We start from the raw sequence: 20,527 nt of genomic DNA on the forward strand, positions 1-20,527 counted from the left end.
TAATTGTAAATTTTTTTCTGAAGCGTGGACATTGTTAAATGTTTATGGTCCTAGTGTATCCTAGTTTATTACTAGGGATTGAGCCAAGCAAATGATAATATATTGGTGGGAGGAGATTTTAATTGCTGTTTGGAACCGATGTTGGATAAGTCTCTAAAATCTGTAAGAAAATCCAAAATTGGTCGAGGTTATGAAAGACTTCAATTTGGTAGAGATTGGAGAAGATTAAACCCGACAGAAAAGACTTTTCATTTTATTCGGCAAGACACAAATCTTTTTCTAGAATTGATTTCTTTTTAATATCTGCTCAATTACAAGGGAGAATAATTAGTGTGGACTATAAAAGTCGAATGTTATCACACCATTCACTTTTATTGATGACATATTCCAGTGTTGATATGGTACCAATCAGTTATAGTTGGAGATTTAATGTAGCATTGTTGAAAAAAAAAACAGCATCAAATCCACGCTGCTGAAGATCTAACTGCGCTGGGTAGGTCACGTCTCCAGAATGGAGGTCCATCGCCTTCCCAAGATCGTGTTATATGGCGAGCTCTCCACTGGCCACCGTGACAGAGGTGCACCAAAGAAGAGGTACAAGGACTGCCTAAAGAAATCTCTTGGTGCCTGCCCCATTGACCACCGCCAGTGGGCTGATCTCGCCTCAAACCGTGCATCTTGGCGCCTCACAGTTCGGCGGGCAGCAACCTCCTTTGAAGAAGACCGCAGAGCCCACCTCACTGACAAAAGACAAAGGAGGAAAAACCCAACACCCAACCCCGACCCACCAATTTTCCCCTGCCTGTCCCGCTTCGGACTTGTCAGCCACAAACGACCTGGAGCTGACGTGGACATTTACCCCTCCATAAATCTTCGTCCATGAAGCCAAGCCAAAGAAAGAAAGTTGAAAAAAATCTGAATTTATTACTTTTATTAGAGAACATATTAAATTGTTTTTACAAATTAATGAGAATTCTGTACAAAGTAAATTTATATTATGGGAAGCTTTGAAGAGTTAAAATTATTAGTTATACAACTAAAATTAAGAAAGATTATATGGCAGATACATAAACTTGAAGAGGAGATTAAAGAGTTGGAGAGAGAGATGCTGAGAAATGTGACAGAAGATAAAAAGATATGATTATCTAATTTGAAGATGCGTTAATAATAGTTCACAGACATATGATTATGAGAAGTTTGCTTTCAAAGATCTAAGCACAGGTATTATGAGTTTGAAGAGAGAGTTTGAATAAGGTATTAGCCTGGCAATTGAAAACGGAACAAATTTCTAGGACGTTAAATGCTCTAAGAAGAGGTTCAGGGGTTACTTATCAACCGCAGGAAATTAATGATGAATTTTGTTCTTTTTAATCAGGATTTATATCCGTCAAAGATTGAACATGATTCTGATCGAGTAGAAGCTTTTCTGGCTGGGTTAGATCTTCCGTTTTTGGATGATTTAGATGTCAAGGAGTTAGATTCTTCATTTACTGATTTGGAAATTAAGGAGGTATTGCAGACTATGTCTAATGGAAAATCACCTGGAGAAGACGGGTTTATGTTGGAATTTTATAATTTACTATTCCAATATTTCAACAGGTTTTGTCTCAAGCTTCTGAAACATCTTCTCTCCCCGAATCTTTTTCTAGAGCTTTGATTACAATTATTCCAAAGAAAGATAGGGATCCTTTGAAAGTAACGTCACATCGACCAATTTCTTTGTTAAATGCACATTCTCTGACAATAAATCTGAAATCTATATTTTTACTTATTGAAATGTAGACCTACAGCAGGGTAACAGGCCAGTTTGGGCCCAAGCTGCCCAATTGACCAACAATGCCTGGTACGATTTGAACAGTGGGAGGAAACCAGAGCTTCTGGGGAGAAAACCCATGCAGACAAGGGGAGAACATATAAACCCCTTACAGACAGTGCACTATTCGAACCCTGGTCCCGATCGCTGGTGCCGTAACATCTTACCTTGGTTTGATCTAGAAAAGCAAACAAAGTCACCAAGTAGATTCAGCTTGGCATTCCTACATGAAGGAGCGATAAGAGAATGATCACGAGCTAGCACACAAACCAGTCCTCATCAAGGTCAAGAACAAATTCCTGGGTGTCGACATCTCGAAAGGCCTGTCCTGGGGCCTTCATGTCAATACAATCACAAAGGCGGCCCAACACCAGCTGTACTGGTGAGGAGTTTGAGGAGATTCGGCATGTCACCAAAGACTTCTGGAAACTTCTACAGGTGTTCCAGGGAGAGTATTCTGGCTGGTTCCACCACCTCCTGGTAGGGGAGGTGTCAATGCACAGGACAAGAATGAGCTCCAGAGGGTTGTGAACTCGGCCTGTGCCATCACAGGCCCCAGACTTCACTCCGTCAAGGGCATCTACATGAGGCGGGGTCCTGAGGAAGCAGCCTCCATCCTCGAGGACGCCACCACCCAGGCTGCACCCTCTTCACTCTGCTACCATCGGGGAGGAGGTGCAGGAGCTTGAAGACGAGCACCCAGCGGCACAAAGACAGTTTCTTCCCCTCCTGAGTGAACAATGACCCACAGACACTGTCTCACTCTCTTATTTTCTTGCACTTCTTATTTATTTTTGAAATCTAATTTACAGCAATATTTGCTCTGTGATGCCTGCCACATTCTCATGACAAAAAATCCTGGTCATTAGAGACGATGAGGGCTGAGGATTTTATGAGGAGAGCCCCTCATTTTAAATTCCAATTCAATTTGTGTTGATCTCCATTTCAATGGGTTGAATTATTAACACTTTTGCACTCATTCTTTGCAGAACCTTCTCACGGAAGGTTGTGCAATGCTATTTTTTTCTCTTCCTCTGTAGATATTGTTTACTGGTGAACCTCAAACCAGTCCCTCCGGTTGCACCCAGAGCATGGGCTCCTGGTATTTATTTACTGGGAGGTGGCGAACAACAGGCCCTTTATATCACACTCTAAAGATTGTAGTAAGATCAAAGTATGAAAAAGAGATTGCTGGGGGAAGCGTGACGGGGCATGGTTAAACGGGTTACGATTTTATTCCCTGGAGGATTGGAGAATGACAGAGGTGTACAAAATTGTTAGGGGTATAGAGAGAGCAAATGCAAGTGGGCTTTTTCCACTGAGGTTAGGCATGATACACTAGGGCAGCGGTTCTCAACCTTTTTCTTTTCACCCACATTACACTAAGTAATCCCTGTGCCATCAGTGCTCTGTGATTAGTCAGGGGTTGCTTAAGCGAGGATGTGGGTGGGAAGAAAAAGTTTGAAAACCACTGTTTTAATTGTCCCGAATGGACTCGTTATGTGCAGGGTTTCACAACTCCAAAGGAAATGGGCCAATGACCATTTTTCTCAAGCAAAATATTTCGGTAACAGTTGGGTCCAGAGCAGTGATTCTCAACCTTCCCACTCACATATCTCCTTAAGCAATCCCTTACTAATCACAGAGCACCAATGGCCTAGGGGTGACTGAAAGTGGGATGTGAGTGGAAAGAAAAAAGGTTGAGAACCACTGCATTGGGGGAACCTGAGGGGGGACCTTCTTCACACAGAGAGTGGTGGTGGTTGGTGGGGGGGGGGGGGGAGGGTGGAACGACCTGCCAACTGAAGTGGAAATGTGGGCTCAATTTTAACATATAAGAGGAATTTGGACAGGTACATAGATAGGAGGGGTATGGAGGTGCAGATCAGTGGGTCTGGGCAGAATAATATTTCAGCACAGCCCAGATGGGCAGAAGAGTCTTTTTCTGTGCTGTGGTCATCTATCAACTGCTCTGGACACTGGCAAGAGGTCACCTCCCAAATACCTGTATCCCCTTGAATTGGGATGTGGGGCAATTTTCCTGCCTCTGCTGGAGAAACCCACACTTCATCCTCAAGGAGTAAAGGGTGACCCACGTTTTGGGCCTGGGCCCCTCGTCAGGCAGGTCCCTGCATAAAAAGGTGGGGGGGGAGAGAGGAAGGGGCAGAGAACAAGCAAACTAGTCCCTCTGGGACTCCCTCTTTCACTGAGCCATTCCCACCAATCACCCCCTTGGCACCTCACAGCAGATGCTCCACTTGCGGCCACACCACCATTCAGGGCCCCAAACAGTCCTTCCACGTGAAGCAATGCCTCCCTTGCGAATCTGCAGGAGTCACCTACTACATCTGGTGCTCCCACCATGGCCTCCTCTACATTGGAGAGACTGGGAGGTAACTTCATCGTGAGCCTCAGCTCTGTCTGCCACAACAGCGGGGACCTCCTGGTGGCCGCCTATTTCAGTTCCACACCCCACTGCCATGTCTGTCCATGACCTCAGGCTAGCCACACTTTATGTTCCATTTGGGCGCTCTCCCAACGGATGGCATCAACATCAACTTCTTCAGTTCCCGTAAAACTGCTGCCCGAGTCTCTCTCTTTCCCCATCCCTCCTCCTTCTCCTACACTCCCCCACAATCACCTCGCAGATTTATTCTGTCAAAAGGTGATGTTGTAACTACAACTCTCTGGTGAGACACTTGGAGAATTGTGTTCAGTTCTGCTCACTTCATTCCAGGAAGGACGTGGAAGCTGTGGAGAGGGTGCAGAGGAGATTTCGCAGGATGTCGCCTTGATTGGGAAATAAGTCCTATGAGGCAAGGTTAGCAGAGCTGGGACTTTCATCTTTGGAATGTAGAAGGATGAGAGGTGACTTAATAGGGGTCTCCAAGATTCTGAGAGGCATAGACAGGGTGGACGGCCAGCACCTGTTTCCCAGGGTGGGAATAGCAAACATTAGAGGACATTTGTACAAAGTGAAGGGAGTGAAATTTAGGGGAGACGTCAGGGGGAAGTTTTTTTTATAAATGCACAGTTGTGGGGGCCTGGAATGCCTTGCCAGGGGTGGTGGTGGAGGCTGGAACGTTAGGGGCATTTAAAAGATTCTTAATCAGGCCCAATGATGGTTACAAGGTAGGGAGGGTTTAGTACTCATTTTTAAGGAGTATATGGGTCAACACAACATCGAGGGCTGAAGGGCCTATACATACTGTGCTGTAGTGCCCTATGTTATCTATGTTCATTTATATACCCTCCCACCTGTCAGCCTGCATTCCTTCCCCTGCCCCTTCCTCTCCTGTAGAAGTGAGAAGAGCTTTTTACCAGGGTGATTTTGGGGGGGGGGGGAAGTCCTTGATGATATTTGGCCTCACACAGATATCTGCCATGGATGGGAGGTCTGAGCCAGTGACAGGCCTGACTGTGTTCGATCACGTCCGCAGCCTTCTGCGTTCCCGGGACAGTGGAATTCCCAAACTCTAGTTGCCCGAAACAGGAAATATTCTGTAGTTCACCAATTTCAGAGGTGAAAAGTTTGGAGTGACTCAGGGCAATGAAGAAGGAAGCAGTTTGTGACAAGATTGTCATTCAGCACTTACTTGGCATAGGCTTTCTCCAGCAAGGCACTCCACAGTTCATTCTTCGACGATGAAGAGGTGAAAATGAGGCTTTGGTATTTAATTGGGAGTCGATCATCAATAACAACATCCACCCAGCTCCCAAACTGCCAGAACTGGCGGGGCAGAGAAGGGGAAAAAGGGTCATTAAACATGGCTTGGGTTACAGTGTGAAAGCAGGCCATTCAGTTCCTCGTGCCCCTGCCCTCATAAAACCCAGGAGGGCAATGATAAGAGTTTGCTTTTTTTGCCTGACCATTCCTCTCTCTTAGGTGCTGGTCAGTGCCTGGGCTCCCCAAGGTTCACAGTTCCCACCACCTCTGCAGACAGAGAGGTCAGTTTGCTGCCCTCCCTCCGGTAGAGGGAGAGTATGCATGATGAGCAGTGATGAAGGGGGCTGAGGCTTTACTCTTTGGGAGGAACAGAGGATGAAAGGAGACATGATTGAGAATAGATAGAGGGGAACAGCCAGCACTGCCTTTCCAGGGCACCACTGCTCAATACAAGAGAGCATGGCTTTAAGGTGGGAGGAGAGATGTTAGAGGTTAAAGCATCTTCCTCTGGGTCAGTGGTACATTGGTGAAATTCAAGAGACGACTGGACAAGCACATGGAGGAATTGAAAGTGGAGGGTGATGTGGGAGGCAGGGTCTAAAGGTCACCACAACATTGTGGAGTGAAGGGCCTGTACTGGGCGCTGTACCGTTCCATACTCTCCCCCAGCCCACTGTGAACCACGTCCTCACTTTGATGGCTGAGTCCCCCTTTGGTGAGGATCACCTGATCTGGGGAGCATAGAGAACCCCCACCCCCAACCACCACTCCCCATGGCTCAAGCCAACTGGCAAATGGCCAAACGTGCGTGCACAAGCATGTCATGAACATCCATCAACCTTTGTACATACATGTAAGTCCATGATCAAAGTTGCACATGCAAACATAACCTGCACCCACATGTTCCTGGATGGACAAGTCCATACACCAACACGTGTGCCCAGAAGCCCAATTACATCTGCATATACTTGTACAGATGAACATGCAGTCACACAAACACACACGTGCAAGCAAGCACAATTGCTGTATTTATAGCTGCATCTCTGTGTAATTGCCCTCAAGGACAGGCATCCAATCGCAGGCCCAGCCACGTACCCGGAAATGGAAGATGCCAGCGTAGAGATCGTGGAAATTCTGGTCGTTGGGCACCACGAAGGTAAAGAGTTCTCTGTTGAGCGTCAGAGAGGACATGGCGGCCAGGAACCAGCAGTCACCTGCAGAGGGGTGGGAGTGGGCAGAGAGGGAATGACTCCCAACACAGCAGCTCACAGGGACACATTGTGAACCCCCCCCACCCCCCATCCCAGGTGGTCTTATCTTGTTTGAACTGCTGGGGATGGGGGCGGGGGGGGGGGGGCTGGACTTGAAAGTCACAAGGAAACTCGTGATATTTCCTGCTCTGGGATAGGGTCAGGTTCTGGCAGATTTAACAGAACTGTCTACTTCCCTTTGTTGGGAGGAGGAGGAGAACTCGCTCGCCATCTCAAGTTCAACAGCTGATAACCAAGGGCCTGTCGAATGCCAGCTCTGATACCTGGCTGTCAGGAGCCTGCACACTCCTCGCCGCAAGCCCTTGCCGCCCCGCTGAGTTTCTCCAGCAGATCGCGTTTACCTGCGGGTCTCCATCTCCCAGAACCTGCCCACACCAGCCCCAATTTCCAGAAACCATGACTGGGAGGCACATGAATCTCTCCCCAGCACAAAACAGCACCGAGTTCATCAGCCATCTGCTGACATTGGGGGTGGAGAGCAAATGTGGCAGAGAAAGCAGGGCAATCAACGCCCTTCGTCAAGGTGCGACTCAAGGCAGGCAGGGGCCGGCATAAAAAGGTGGGGTGATGGGGGAGCAGCACAGGAGGATAAAAGCAGGTGTGAAAGCTCTCTGAAGGGAGAGGGAAGGGGGCAGGAGCTCTGCCCTTTCAGTCTTGAGGTAAGGTCTCAGATGGGAGGGGGGGGGGAAATCGTGAAAATAAAATCCAGCAAGAGACCTCTCCTAGAGGCGAGTTTCCATCCCCTGTCGTCCTGTGCCCTAACCTGGTCCTCGGCCAGTATCTATCCTTCAGGTGACGTTGGAAGCAGACAATCTGCTACGTGGGAGCTTGCTACACGCCAACTGGGCGCCAATTCTTGCATAAACCCAGACGACACCACTTGGATGCAAAACGGTTGACAAGCTCAGCTCAGATCTACCCGATGGTCATCAATAAAAGCTGTGATCCCAGCAGAGAATCTTGGAATTGATTTGGGCCAAAACAGAAAGAAAACAAAATCCAATTTGGTCCTGTCCCAGGACATCATGGGCACCCGTTTAGAAGCTTCAAACTTGTCAGTATTATTCAAGAACGGGGCGGAAGGGAACTTGTGGGGTTGAGCAGCAACAGGGCAATGTCCAGCCTTCCGGGCTCAGCCCTGCAACTCCATCCTGGTGAAATGTTCACCCCCCCCCCCCCCACTCTTTGGAGTATCAGCCTTGTTAGTGATCAAAATCACACAGGCACAGATAAAACCCACACTCCGAAATGGAGAGTGGACTCCCGCAGTTAGCGCGATGCTGTGAGCGCCAGTGACCCGGGTTCGAATCCCGCGTTGCTCTTAAGGAGTTTGCACCCGCTCCGCCAGGTCTGCATGGGTTTTTCCCGGTGGGGGGGGGGGGCTCCGTTTTCCTCCCACCCTCCAAAAACGTCTTGGAGTCGTAGGTCAATTGGGTTGTACGGGATCATGGGCTGGTTACCATCTACATTTATAAAAAAATTATACCCCCACTCCAAGACACAAACACAGCCATATCCATAAAACCCTGGACAAATCCCAACCTGGAGAGGAAACAGATGTTGCATAATTTATGATTGCATAAGACCTAAATGTTTAATATAATGAATTGATCCAAATTTCATAGGGCAATTTATTACACGCAATACCAGAGTAAAGCTCTCCCTGCACCGGCCCATCACAGACTCGGGAACCTCTGGGTTGGACACGTTATAAAGTTCTTCACCACTCTCCCCAGTTCTGACCCATGACATTGACTGGATTCTCCTTCCATACATGATGCCTGACCGGCTGAATTCTTCCAGCATTACCGACTCTTTGTTTTCAGATTCCAGATTGTTTGTTCGCCCTCCACACTGTCAAAGTGGGCAACACGGGTCAGGTATGTGCCGAATCTTGGGACGGCAGTACTGAGGGATAGACTAGACTAGGCTAGCACTCAATGTAATAGAGAAGAATTAGGGGGGGGGGGGGGCTCTCACAGTGACAGAAGCAGGCAGATTACTTCCTAAATGGGGAGAACACTGAAAAATTCCCATATGCAAAGGGAACCTGGGAGTCCTGGTACAGGACAACGTGAAGGTAAACCTGCAGGTTAAGTGGTGGTGAAGAAGGCAAATGCGACGCTGGTGTTCATTTCAAGAGAAATAGAATACAAGACCAGGGGTGTGATTATTTTTCTAGACACACAGATCATTTCGGTCCACGAGCCCATGTTGTGCAATTACAGCCGATTAACCTTCAACCCCTGCTACATTTTGAAGGGTGGGAGGAAACCCACACCAACACAGGGAGAACGTACAAACTCCTTACAGGTAGCGCAAGATTCGAACCCTGGTCCTGTAAAGGTATTGCGCTAACCGATGATGTTGAGGGTTTATAAGGCACTGTTGGGATCTCACTCAGAGAATTGTCAGGAAGGATGTGTTGATGTTGGAGAGGGTTCAGAGGAGGTTCACTGGGATAATTCCAGGAATGAAAGGATTATTATATGAAGAGCATTTGATGGCTCTTGTCCAGTCTGGTGGAATTTAGGAGAATGAGGGGGGGATCTTATTGAAACATTTCATATGTTGAAAGGCATGGACAGAGTAGATGTAGAAAGGTTCTTTTCCACGGTGGGAGAGACAACTTCAGAATTGAAGGGAGTCTGCTTAGAATAGAGATGTGGGCAGAGGATGGTGAATCTGAGGGATTTTGCCACAGATGGTTGGTCATTGGGTGTATTTAAGGCAGAGATTGACAAGTTCTTGATTAGTCAAGGAATCAAAGGTTACGGGAAGACAGCCAGGCAGGGGGCAAATGGATCGGCTCATGATTGAATGGCAGGTGGGGCAGAGTCAATGGGCTGAATGGCCCATCTCTGCTCCTTGGTCTAAAATTCTGTCAGGACTAGACAGATTAGAGCCAGAAAGAATGTTCTGGATTTTGGGGAAGACAAGGGGTCACAGTTTTAGGATAAGGGATAAACCATTGAGGACTGAGAATGAGGAGAAACTTCATCACTTAGCAAGTTGTAAACTTGTCGAGCTCATTGCCACAGAAAATTGTTGAGGTCAGTTAAATTTAAATATGCAGCACGGTAACAGGGCATTTTGGCCCTACAAGTCCGTATCACCCAATGTACACTCCATTAACCTACACTCCAATATGTTTTGAAGGGTGGGAGGAACCTTGAGACCCTAGGGAAAACCCACGAAGACACGGAGAGAACATACAAACTCCTTACATACAGCGCGGGGTTCAAATCCACATCTCCGGCCCTGTAAAGACGGTGCGCTAACTGTTAAACCAACCATGCCGCCCATGAGATAGATTCCAGAAGGTGTTGGATGAGTCCTGTTGGCTACAGGGTTCGAGGGATATGGAGAGAAAGCAGGTTTAAGGATGGCATTGATGCAAGGTAGTAGATTTAGGATGGAGATGAGGAGGTACAGACTCAAAGGGCTGAACAGCCTTCTAATGCACCTACAATCTATGACATTGATGGTAAGCTCCCTCTACGTGGTTCCTGCATGTGTTTTAATGAAGAGAAATCCAGTCTCAAGATTGAGTTTGATTTTGGATTCTTGTGCAAAGGTTAGAACTAGAGGTGCAATTAGAGGATCCCCTATCCCATCTTTCCAACCAACATCTCTTGCTCACAACATTGGGGTGGGGGGGGTGGGAGGGGGAAAAGAGGTGTATGAGCATAAGAAATAGGAGCAGGAGTCAGTCATCCAGCCTGTCAAGCCTGCTCCGGGATCATGGCTGATCTGATGATCGGCTCATCTCCAATGACCTGCCTTTTCCCCATATCCCTTAATTCCCCAACTATGTAGAAATCTACCCAACCTTGTTGTAAGGATAGAGTAGTGATGATCCTGACCACTAGAGGGAGTTGGAGGCAAATTGCTGCAGCTCAGAATAGATTCAAAATGGATGCCTCCACGAGGTTGTGAAAACTGTAGTTAATAAAGTATAGTTGTCATAAAGAACCCAAGCTTATTTATTACAATAAAACGAACATCACACTTACCTTAAATATATTTACTGAAGTTGCCTCCACTGCTTCAATGGGCAGTGAATTCCACAGATTCCCCACCCTCTGGGAAAAGCAGTTCCTCCTCATCTCCGTCCTAAATCTACTACCTTGCATCTAGTTCTGGACTCCCCCACCAATGGGTACATCTCACCTACCATCTATGCCTTCCATAATTTTATACATTTCTAGAAGATCCCCTCTCAGGGCAGCATGGTTGGCGCAAGGCTATTACAGCGCCAACAATCAAGACTAGGGTTTGAACCTCGCGCTGTCTGTAAGGAGTTTATGTTCTCCCCATGTCTGTGTGGGTTTCCTCTGGATGCTCCGGTTTCCTCCCACCCTGCAAAACGTATCAAGGTTGTAGGTCAATTGGGGGGATGGGCTCATGGGCCAGAAGGGTCTGTTACATGCTGCATATTTACATTTCTAAAAAAATATAAATTCCAGAGAGAACAGTCCCAGACGACTTAATCTCTCCTCATAGACCAACCCCCCTCATCTCTGGAATCAACCTGGCGAACTCACTCTGGAATCAACCTGGCGAACTCACTCTGGAATCAACCTGGCGAACTCACTCTGGAATCAACCTGGCGAACTCACTCTGGAATCAACCTGGCGAACTCACTCTGGAATCAACCTGGCGAACTCACTCGGGAATCAACCTGGCGAACTCACTCGGGAATCAACCTGGCGAACTCACTCTGGAATCAACCTGGCGAACTCACTCTGGAATCAACCTGGCGAACTCACTCTGGAATCAACCTGGCGAACTCACTCTGGAATCAACCTGGCGAACTCACTCTGGAATCAACCTGGCGAATCCACTCTGGAATCAACCTGGCGAACTCACTCTGGAATCAACCTGGCGAACTCACTCTGGAATCAACCTGGCGAACTCACTCTGGAATCAACCTGGCGAACTCACTCTGGAATCAACCTGGCGAACTCACTCTGGAATCAACCTGGTGAACTCACTCTGGAATCAACCTGGTGAACTCAGGAATCAACCTGGTGAACTCTGGAATCAACCTGGTGAACCCTGGAATCAACCTGGTGAACCCTGGAATCAACCTGGTGAACCCTGGAATCAACCTGGTGAACTCTGGAATCAACCTGGTGAACTCTGGACCGCCTCCAAAGCCAGTACATCCTTCCTCAAGTCAGGAGACCAGAACTGGACCCAGTTCCCCAGATGCAGCCTCACCAGGACCTCCTCCAGTTGTAGCAGAATCTCTTCTCCTAAATCCAACCCTTCCATCCAGTTGGCCTCCATTCACCCTCTTGCTTCAGCTTGTGAGCCTTTGCAACAGGGCACCTGTGGGTAAACCTCAGATGAGGGAGGGGGAAGAATGGCCACTTGCATTTCTGTTAACCTATCCCCGAATGTGATTGGCGGAGGCATCAACACCTCCAACACTCACCCAGACGCCCCTGGACGATATCGGTGGTGTTGAAGGAGTCGACGAAGAACTGAGGATTGGCAAAGAGCTTCTGGAAATGAAACAGAAGGGCGGGTGTAAGGAGAACTTGCTGCCCACCTGGGTGAGCGCCTGCGGTTGCAGGACCCCGCAGGGACGCTGGAGTCTGGAACTCAGCACAATCTGACAGAGGATCTCGGCAGGTCCAGCAGCTTCTGCGAAGGTAGAGGCATGGTACCTCCCCTTCCTCACGTACAGCCCAGCAGAATGAACTGTGAGGAAAGGTTCCTTCCAACCCCTTTCATCTCCATCATCCTGTCTCCATCCGTCCAATCACCCACGCACTCCCCGGACCCCCCACCCCCGTAAACACCGACTCGCTCCCCGGGACCCCCCCCCACCGTAAACACCGACTCGCTCCCCGGGACCCCCCCCCACCGTAAACACCGACTCGCTCCCCGGGACACCCCCCCCACCGTAAACACCGACTCGCTCCCCAGGACACCCCCCCCACCGAAAACACCGACTCGCTCCCCGGGACACCCCCCCCACCGTAAACACTGACTCGCTCCCCGGGACCCCCCCCACCGTAAACACCGACTCGCTCCCCGGGACACCCCCCCCCCCACCGTAAACACCGACTCGCTCCCCGGGACACCCCCCCCCCCACCGTAAACACCGACTCGCTCCCCGGGACCCCCCCCCACCGCAAACACCGACTCGCTCCCCGGGACCCCCCATCCCACTAAACACCGACTCGCTCCCCGGACCACCCCCCCACCGTAAACACCGACTCGCTCCCCGGGACCCCCCCCACCGTAAACACCGACTCGCTCCCCGGGACACCCCCCCCCCCACCGTAAACACCGACTCGCTCCCCGGGACCCCCCATCCCACTAAACACCGACTCGCTCCCCGGGACCCCCCCCCACCGTAAACACCGACTCGCTCCCCGGGACCCCCCCCACCGTAAACACCGACTCGCTCCCCGGGACACCCCCCCCACCGTAAAACACCGACTCGCTCCCCGGGACCCCCCCCACCGTAAACACCGACTCGCTCCCCGGGACACCCCCCCCACCGTAAACACCGACTCGCTCCCCGGGACCCCCCCCCCACCGTAAACACCGACTCGCTCCCCGGGACCCCCCCCACCGTAAACACCGACTCGCTCCCCGGACACCCCCCCCCCACCGTAAACACCCACTCGCTCCCCGGGACCCCCCCCCCCGTAAACACCCACTCGATCCCCGGGACCCCCCCCACCGTAAACACCGACTCGCTCCCCGGGATCCCCCCCCCGTAAACACCGACTCGCTCCCCGGGACACCCCCCCCCCACCGTAAACACCGACTCGCTCCCCGGGACCCCCCATCCCACTGAACACCGACTCGCTCTCCGAGACCCCCCATCCCACTAAACACCGACTCGCTCTCCGGGACCCCCCATCCCACTAAACACCGACTCGCTCCCCGGGACCCCACCCCGTAAACACCGACTCGCTCTCCGGGACCCCCCATCCCACTAAACACCGACTCGCTCTCCGGGACCCCACCCCGTAAACAACGACTCGCTCCCCGGGACCCCCCCCCCCCGTAAACACCGACTCGCCTTCCGGGACCCCCATCCCACTAAACACCGACTCGCTCTCCGGGACCCCACCCCGTAAACACCGACTCGCTCCCCGGGACCCCCCATCCCACTAAACACCGACTCGCTCTCCGGGACCCCCCATCCCACTAAACACCGACTCGCTCTCCGGGACCCCCCATCCCACTAAACACCGACTCGCTCTCCGGGACCCCCCATCCCACTAAACACCGACTCGCTCTCCGGGACCCCACCCCGTAAACACCGACTCGCTCCCCGGGACCCCCCACCCCCCGTAAACACTGACTCGCCTTCCGGGACCCCCATCCCACTAAACACCGACTCGCTCTCCGGGACCCCCCATCCCACTAAACACCGACTCGCTCTCCGGGACCCCCCATCCCACTAAACACCGACTCGCTCTCCGGGACCCCACCCCGTAAACACCGACTCGCTCCCCGGGACCCCCCCCCCCCCGTAAACACCGACTCGCCTTCCGGGACCCCCATCCCACTAAACACCGACTCGCTCTCCGGGACCCCACCCCGTAAACACCGACTCGCTCCCCGGGACCCCCCATCCCACTAAACACCGACTCGCTCTCCGGGACCCCCCAACCCACTAAACACCGACTCGCTCTCCGGGACCCCCCATCCCACTAAACACCGACTCGCTCTCCGGGACCCCCCATCCCACTAAACACCGACTCGCTCTCCGGGACCCCACCCCGTAAACACCGACTCGCTCCCCGGGACCACCCCCCCCCCCGTAAACACCGACTCGCCTTCCGGGACCCCCATCCCACTAAACACCGACTCGCTCTCCGGGAACTCACCCCGTAAACACCGACTCGCTCCCCGGGACCCCCCATCCCACTAAACACCGACTCGCTCTCCGGGACCCCCCATCCCACTAAACACCGACTCGCTCTCCGGGACCCCCCATCCCACTAAACACCGACTCACTCTCCGGGACCCCCCATCCCACTAAACACCGACTCGCTCTCCGGGACCCCACCCCGTAAACACCGACTCGCTCCCCGGGACCCCCCCCCCCCCCGTAAACACTGACTCGCCTTCCGGGACCCCCATCCCACTAAACACCGACTCGCTCTCCGGGACCCCCCATCCCACTAAACACCGACTCGCTCTCCGGGACCCCCCATCCCACTAAACACCGACTCGCTCTCCGGGACCCCACCCCGTAAACACCGACTCGCTCCCCGGGACCCCCCCCCCCGTAAACACCCACTCGCCTTCCGGGACCCCCATCCCACTAAACACCGACTCGCTCTCCGGGACCCCACCCCGTAAACACCGACTCGCTCCCCGTGACCCCCATCCCACTAAACACCGACTCGCTCTCCGGGACCCCACCCCGTAAACACCGACTCGCTCCCCGGGACCCCCCATCCCACTAAACACCGACTCGCTCTCCGGGACCCCCCATCCCACTAAACACCGACTCGCTCTCCGGGACCCCCCATCCCACTAAACACCGACTCGCTCTCCGGGACCCCCCATCCCACTAAACACCGACTCGCTCTCCGGGACCCCACCCCGTAAACACCGACTCGCTCCCCGGGACCCCCCCCCCCACCGTAAACACTGACTCGCCTTCCGGGACCCCCATCCCACTAAACACCGACTCGCTCTCCGGGACCCCCCATCCCACTAAACACCGACTCGCTCTCCGGGACCCCCCATCCCACTAAACACCGACTCGCTCTCCGGGACCCCCCATCCCACTAAACACCGACTCGCTCTCCGGGACCCCCCATCCCACTAAACACCGACTCGCTCTCCGGGACCCCACCCCGTAAACACCGACTCGCTCCCCGGGACCCCCCCCCCGTAAACACTGACTCGCCTTCCGGGACCCCCATCCCACTAAACACCGACTCGCTCTCCGGGACCCCCCATCCCACTAAACACCGACTCGCTCTCCGGGACCCCCCATCCCACTGAACACCGACTCGCTCTCCGAGACCCCCCATCCCACTAAACACCGACTCGCTCTCCGGGACCCCCCATCCCACTGAACACCGACTCGCTCTCCGGGACCCCCCATCCCACTAAACACCGACTCGCTCTCCGGGACCCCACCCCGTAAACACCGACTCGCTCCCCGGGAACCCCCCCCCCCCGTAAACACCGACTCGCCTTCCGGGACCCCCATCCCACTAAACACCGACTCGCTCTCCGGGACCCCACCCCGTAAACACCGACTCGCTCCCCGGGACCCCCCCCCCCGTAAACACCGACTCGCCTTCCGGGACCCCCATCCCACTAAACACCGACTCGCTCTCCGGGACCCCACCCCGTAAACACCGACTCGCTCCCCGGGACCCCCCATCCCACTAAACACCGACTCGCTCTCCGGGACCCCCCATCCCACTAAACACCGACTCGCTCTCCGGGACCCCCCATCCCACTAAACACCGACTCGCTCTCCGGGACCCCCCATCCCACTAAACACCGACTCGCTCTCCGGGACCCCACCCCGTAAACACCGACTCGCTCCCCGGGACTCCCCCCCCCCCCGTAAACACTGACTCGCCTTCCGGGACCCCCATCCCACTAAACACCGACTCGCTCTCCGGGACCCCCCATCCCACTAAACACCGACTCGCTCTCCGGGACCCCCCATCCCACTGAACACCGACTCGCTCTCCGGGACCCCCCATCCCACTAAACACCGACTCGCTCTCCGGGACCCCACCCCGTAAACACCGACTCGCTCCCCGGGAACCCCCCCCCCCCGTAAACACCGACTCGCCTTCCGGGACCCCCATCCCACTAAACACCGACTCGCTCTCCGGGACCCCACCCCGTAAACACCGACTCGCTCCCCGGGACCCCCCCCCCCGTAAACACCGACTCGCCTTCCGGGACCCCCATCCCACTAAACACCGACTCGCTCTCCGGGACCCCACCCCGTAAACACCGACTCGCTCCCCGGGACCCCCCATCCCACTAAACACCGACTCGCTCTCCGGGACCCCCCATCCCACTAAACACCGACTCGCTCTCCGGGACCCCCCATCCCACTAAACACCGACTCGCTCTCCGGGACCCCCCATCCCACTAAACACCGACTCGCTCTCCGGGACCCCACCCCGTAAACACCGACTCGCTCCCCGGGACTCCCCCCCCCCCCGTAAACACTGACTCGCCTTCCGGGACCCCCATCCCACTAAACACCGACTCGCTCTCCGGGACCCCCCATCCCACTAAACACCGACTCGCTCTCCGGGACCCCCCATCCCACTAAACACCGACTCGCTCTCCGGGACCCCCCATCCCACTAAACACCGACTCGCTCTCCGGGACCCTCCATCCCACTAAACACCGACTCGCTCTCCGGGACCCCACCCCGTAAACACCGACTCGGTCCCCGGGACCCCCCCCCCCGTAAACACCGACTCGCCTTCCGGGACCCCCATCCCACTAAACACCGACTCGCTCTCCGGGACCCCCCATCCCACTAAACACCGACTCACTCTCCGGGACCCCCCATCCCACTAAACACCGACTCGCTCTCCGGGACCCCCCATCCCACTAAACACCGACTCGCTCTCCGGGACCCCCCACCCCGTAAACACCGACTCGCTCCCCGGGACCCCCCCCCCGTAAACACCGACTCGCCTTCCGGGACCCCCATCCCACTAAACACCGACTCGCTCTCCGGGACCCCCCATCCCACTAAACACCGACTCGCTCTCCGGGACCCCCCATCCCACTAAACACCGACTCGCTCTCCGGGACCCCACCCCGTAAACACCGACTCGCTCCCCGGGACCCCCCCCCCCGTAAACACCGACTCGCCTTCCGGGACCCCCATCCCACTAAACACCGACTCGCTCTCCGGGACACCTTAACCTCCGTAAAGCGGGTTTGTTGACCGCTCTTCCTCCCCCACTGACGCTGCTCGGCCCGCTGAATATCTCGGGCAGAGGGTCTTCAGCTCCACACCCCCCCCACCCCGGGGACTTCGGACCTCCACCCGGGGATCCTCCGTGAATCCCGTCCGACCCTCGGGTCCGCAGTGGGACGATAGCGAAAATTGGCTCATCCTTTGGCGGGAACCCGCCCCGTCTCTCCCCCCCACCCCTCTCCCACTTCTCCCGGGACCCGTCCCCGTTCCCCCCACCCCGGGGACTCACACTGGCGCGGACCCACTCGATGCCCATGTCCTGCACGGAGCCAAGAGACGATTCGTCCGCCGGGAAGAGCGGGTCCTCGAACAGCCGCTTGTCCCGGAGACACTGGCTGCGGATCAGCTGGAAGCGCTGCCCCTTGAAGGCGAGCGGCTTGTCCCGGGTCCCCGCTCCGTCCTTCGGCGGCGGCGGCTTCGGGGAGACGGGGGGATCGCGGGACTCCCAGGAGCCGGAATTCCCCATCGCTGTGCAGGCGCTGCGGTCTGAGACCTGCACCTACTGTCCCGGAACCTCCCCTCTCCCACTCTTCCCCTCCCACACTCTTCCCCTCCCACACTCCTCCCCTCCCACACTCCTCCCCTCCCTCTCACACGCTCCTCCCACACTCCTCCCCTCCCACACTCCTCCCCTCCCTCTCACACGCTCCTCCCACACTCCTCCCCTCCCTCTCACACGCTCCTCCCACACTCCACCCCTCCCTCTCACACGCTCCTCCCACACTCCTCCCCTCCCTCTCACACGCTCCTCCCACACTCCTCCCCTCCCTCTCACACGCTCCTCCCACACTCCTCCTTCCCTCCCAACTCCCCTATTGCTCTCACATTTTCCTCACTCCTCCCTCTGTCCACCAGGCCATGACGGGACTCCACACCCTCCTGCCCTTCCACACTCTGTCCTCCTTCCAACACCACCCTCCATTCTGCCTACATCCCAACCCACCCACACAACCCTCTCTCTTCCCTTCTTCCCTTCCGCTCACACTCAACTCCTCCCCCTCCACCTACCCACCTTTCCACACACCATTCCTCAGACCCTCCAAGATGAGGCGATCCCAGGAATTATTGCTTCTGGCAGCCCATGGGTTTTACTTTGATTTTTCTGCCCTTCTGCCTCATACTATCCCACTAAACACTAGCTGAATTCATGCTCTCTCCCTCCTCTCTCCCCACACCCTTTCCCCCACATTCTCCTCCCCTCTCCCCTCCTCCCTCCCCCTCCCTTGATCTCCCCCACCCTTCACCCCCCCAGCACCTCTTCCCCCTATCCCTCAGATCCCCTATCCCTCAGATCCCCCACCCCTTCCACTGACCCCGTACCTCCAGTGGACGGGGACATCCCTCCCACAGGAATCCATTGAGGGAGGGGCAAGGTCCCTAACGTTTGCAGAATGACGCAGCAATTAGTGCGTCTGTCTCACATCACACCTGAGATGCAGGTTCGATCCTCTCTTTTGACACTGTCTCTGTGGAGTTTGCACGTTCTCCTTGTGACTGCCTGTTCTCTCCCCCCACCTCTACTCTCCAGTTTCCTCCACCCTCCCAAAGAGGAGCAGGTCTGTCAGTTAAATGGGTTCTACATTAAAAAAAAACTACTCCATACAGTTTTGGTGGGAGAGAAGGAGTTGCAGGGAAATGTGAATAAGGGGAGCTAGTATGGGTTTGATGGGCTGAACAATCTTGTTTTGTGTAGCAGGTGGATAATAATGAGTGGAGATTCCGCTGGGTGAATGTCTCAAATACACCAACAGCCTCTCTTCTGGTGATTGATTCCAACCTGCCTCAATCTCCCTCATTGTAGTTTGCAGACTGACCTGGGTCAGGACGGGACGGTTATTTCATGGAGAATTGAGCCACTTTCCTGTCATTTCCCCTCTGTTATCCTAGAGGACCCTGGAACTGCCAAGGGTAGCTGGGGGGACATAACAGTAGAACCTAGAGCCAGTAGTTCTTGACCTTTTCCTTCCCACTCACATCCCACTGTAAGTATTCCCTCTGCCTTCGGTGCTCTGTGATCAGTAAGGGATTGCTTAAGGTGGGATGTGGGTGGGAAGGGAAGGTTGAGAATCACTGCTCGAGACCCAATTGTTACTGAAATATTTTGCTTGAGAAAAATTGTCATTTGCCCATTTCCTTTGGAGTTATCACAAGTTCACAAGACAAAGGGACAGAAGCAGGCCACTACGCCCATCTATTCTGTTCTGTAAATCTACACTAAGCTACTCCACACTAGTTCCAATTTCTGGCCTTTTCCCCATATCCCTTGATGCCCTCACTAATGAGATACTTGTCTATTTCTTGTTTAAATACTCTCAGTGATCTGGCTTCCACTGCTGTATATGGCAGTGAGTTCCACAGATCCACGACCCTCTGGCTAAAGAAGTTCTTTCTAATCTCTGTTTTATATGGAGAACTTCTAATTTTTGGACTATGACCCCTTGTCCTTGATTCACCCACCAAAGGAAAGATCTTATGAAACTGTGTACATAACGAGTCATTCTCTCTCTCTGTGGACTTTCTTTCCACCAACATCCCACCTTAAGCAACCCTTTACTAATCACAGAGCCCTGATGGCCTAGGGAATACTGAAAGTGGGATGGGAGTGGAGATCCTGGAGGGAGATGGTGAGAACAGGGATGAACGAGGGGCAATCTCCATCCTGGGGTCATACTACAGGGGTAGAGGAAGGATGTCTCAGCAAATCACAGAAAGGTGTGAAAGCCCTAGGAGTGAAACAAGACAGCCTGCGGATGTTGTGATTGTCGTTAATGTGGAGGAACTCGGCCGGTCTTGTAGCATCCACAGGGGTT

At 53.9% G+C, this 20,527-nt stretch overlaps 1 protein-coding gene across 1 annotated transcript in view; it reads right to left on the bottom strand.

Annotated features, from left to right (window-relative positions):
• Nucleotides 1-18,247, bottom strand: part of LOC138748743 (calpain-2 catalytic subunit-like) — a 46,211-nt gene extending 27,964 nt beyond the window's left edge. The window contains exons 1-4 of the mRNA XM_069909424.1: nt 17,947-18,247; nt 12,195-12,264; nt 6,576-6,694; nt 5,410-5,543 (exon numbers count right to left, since the gene is read on the bottom strand). Coding sequence (XP_069765525.1) covers nt 5,410-5,543; nt 6,576-6,694; nt 12,195-12,264; nt 17,947-18,183 — 560 coding nt within the window. The 5' untranslated portion in view covers nt 18,184-18,247. The remainder of the gene's footprint in view (nt 1-5,409; nt 5,544-6,575; nt 6,695-12,194; nt 12,265-17,946) is intronic.
• Nucleotides 18,248-20,527: the final 2,280 nt, after the last annotated feature.

Source organism: Narcine bancroftii, chromosome 13 (assembly GCF_036971445.1).
Source record: "Narcine bancroftii isolate sNarBan1 chromosome 13, sNarBan1.hap1, whole genome shotgun sequence".
Classification (NCBI taxonomy): domain Eukaryota; kingdom Metazoa; phylum Chordata; class Chondrichthyes; order Torpediniformes; family Narcinidae; genus Narcine; species Narcine bancroftii.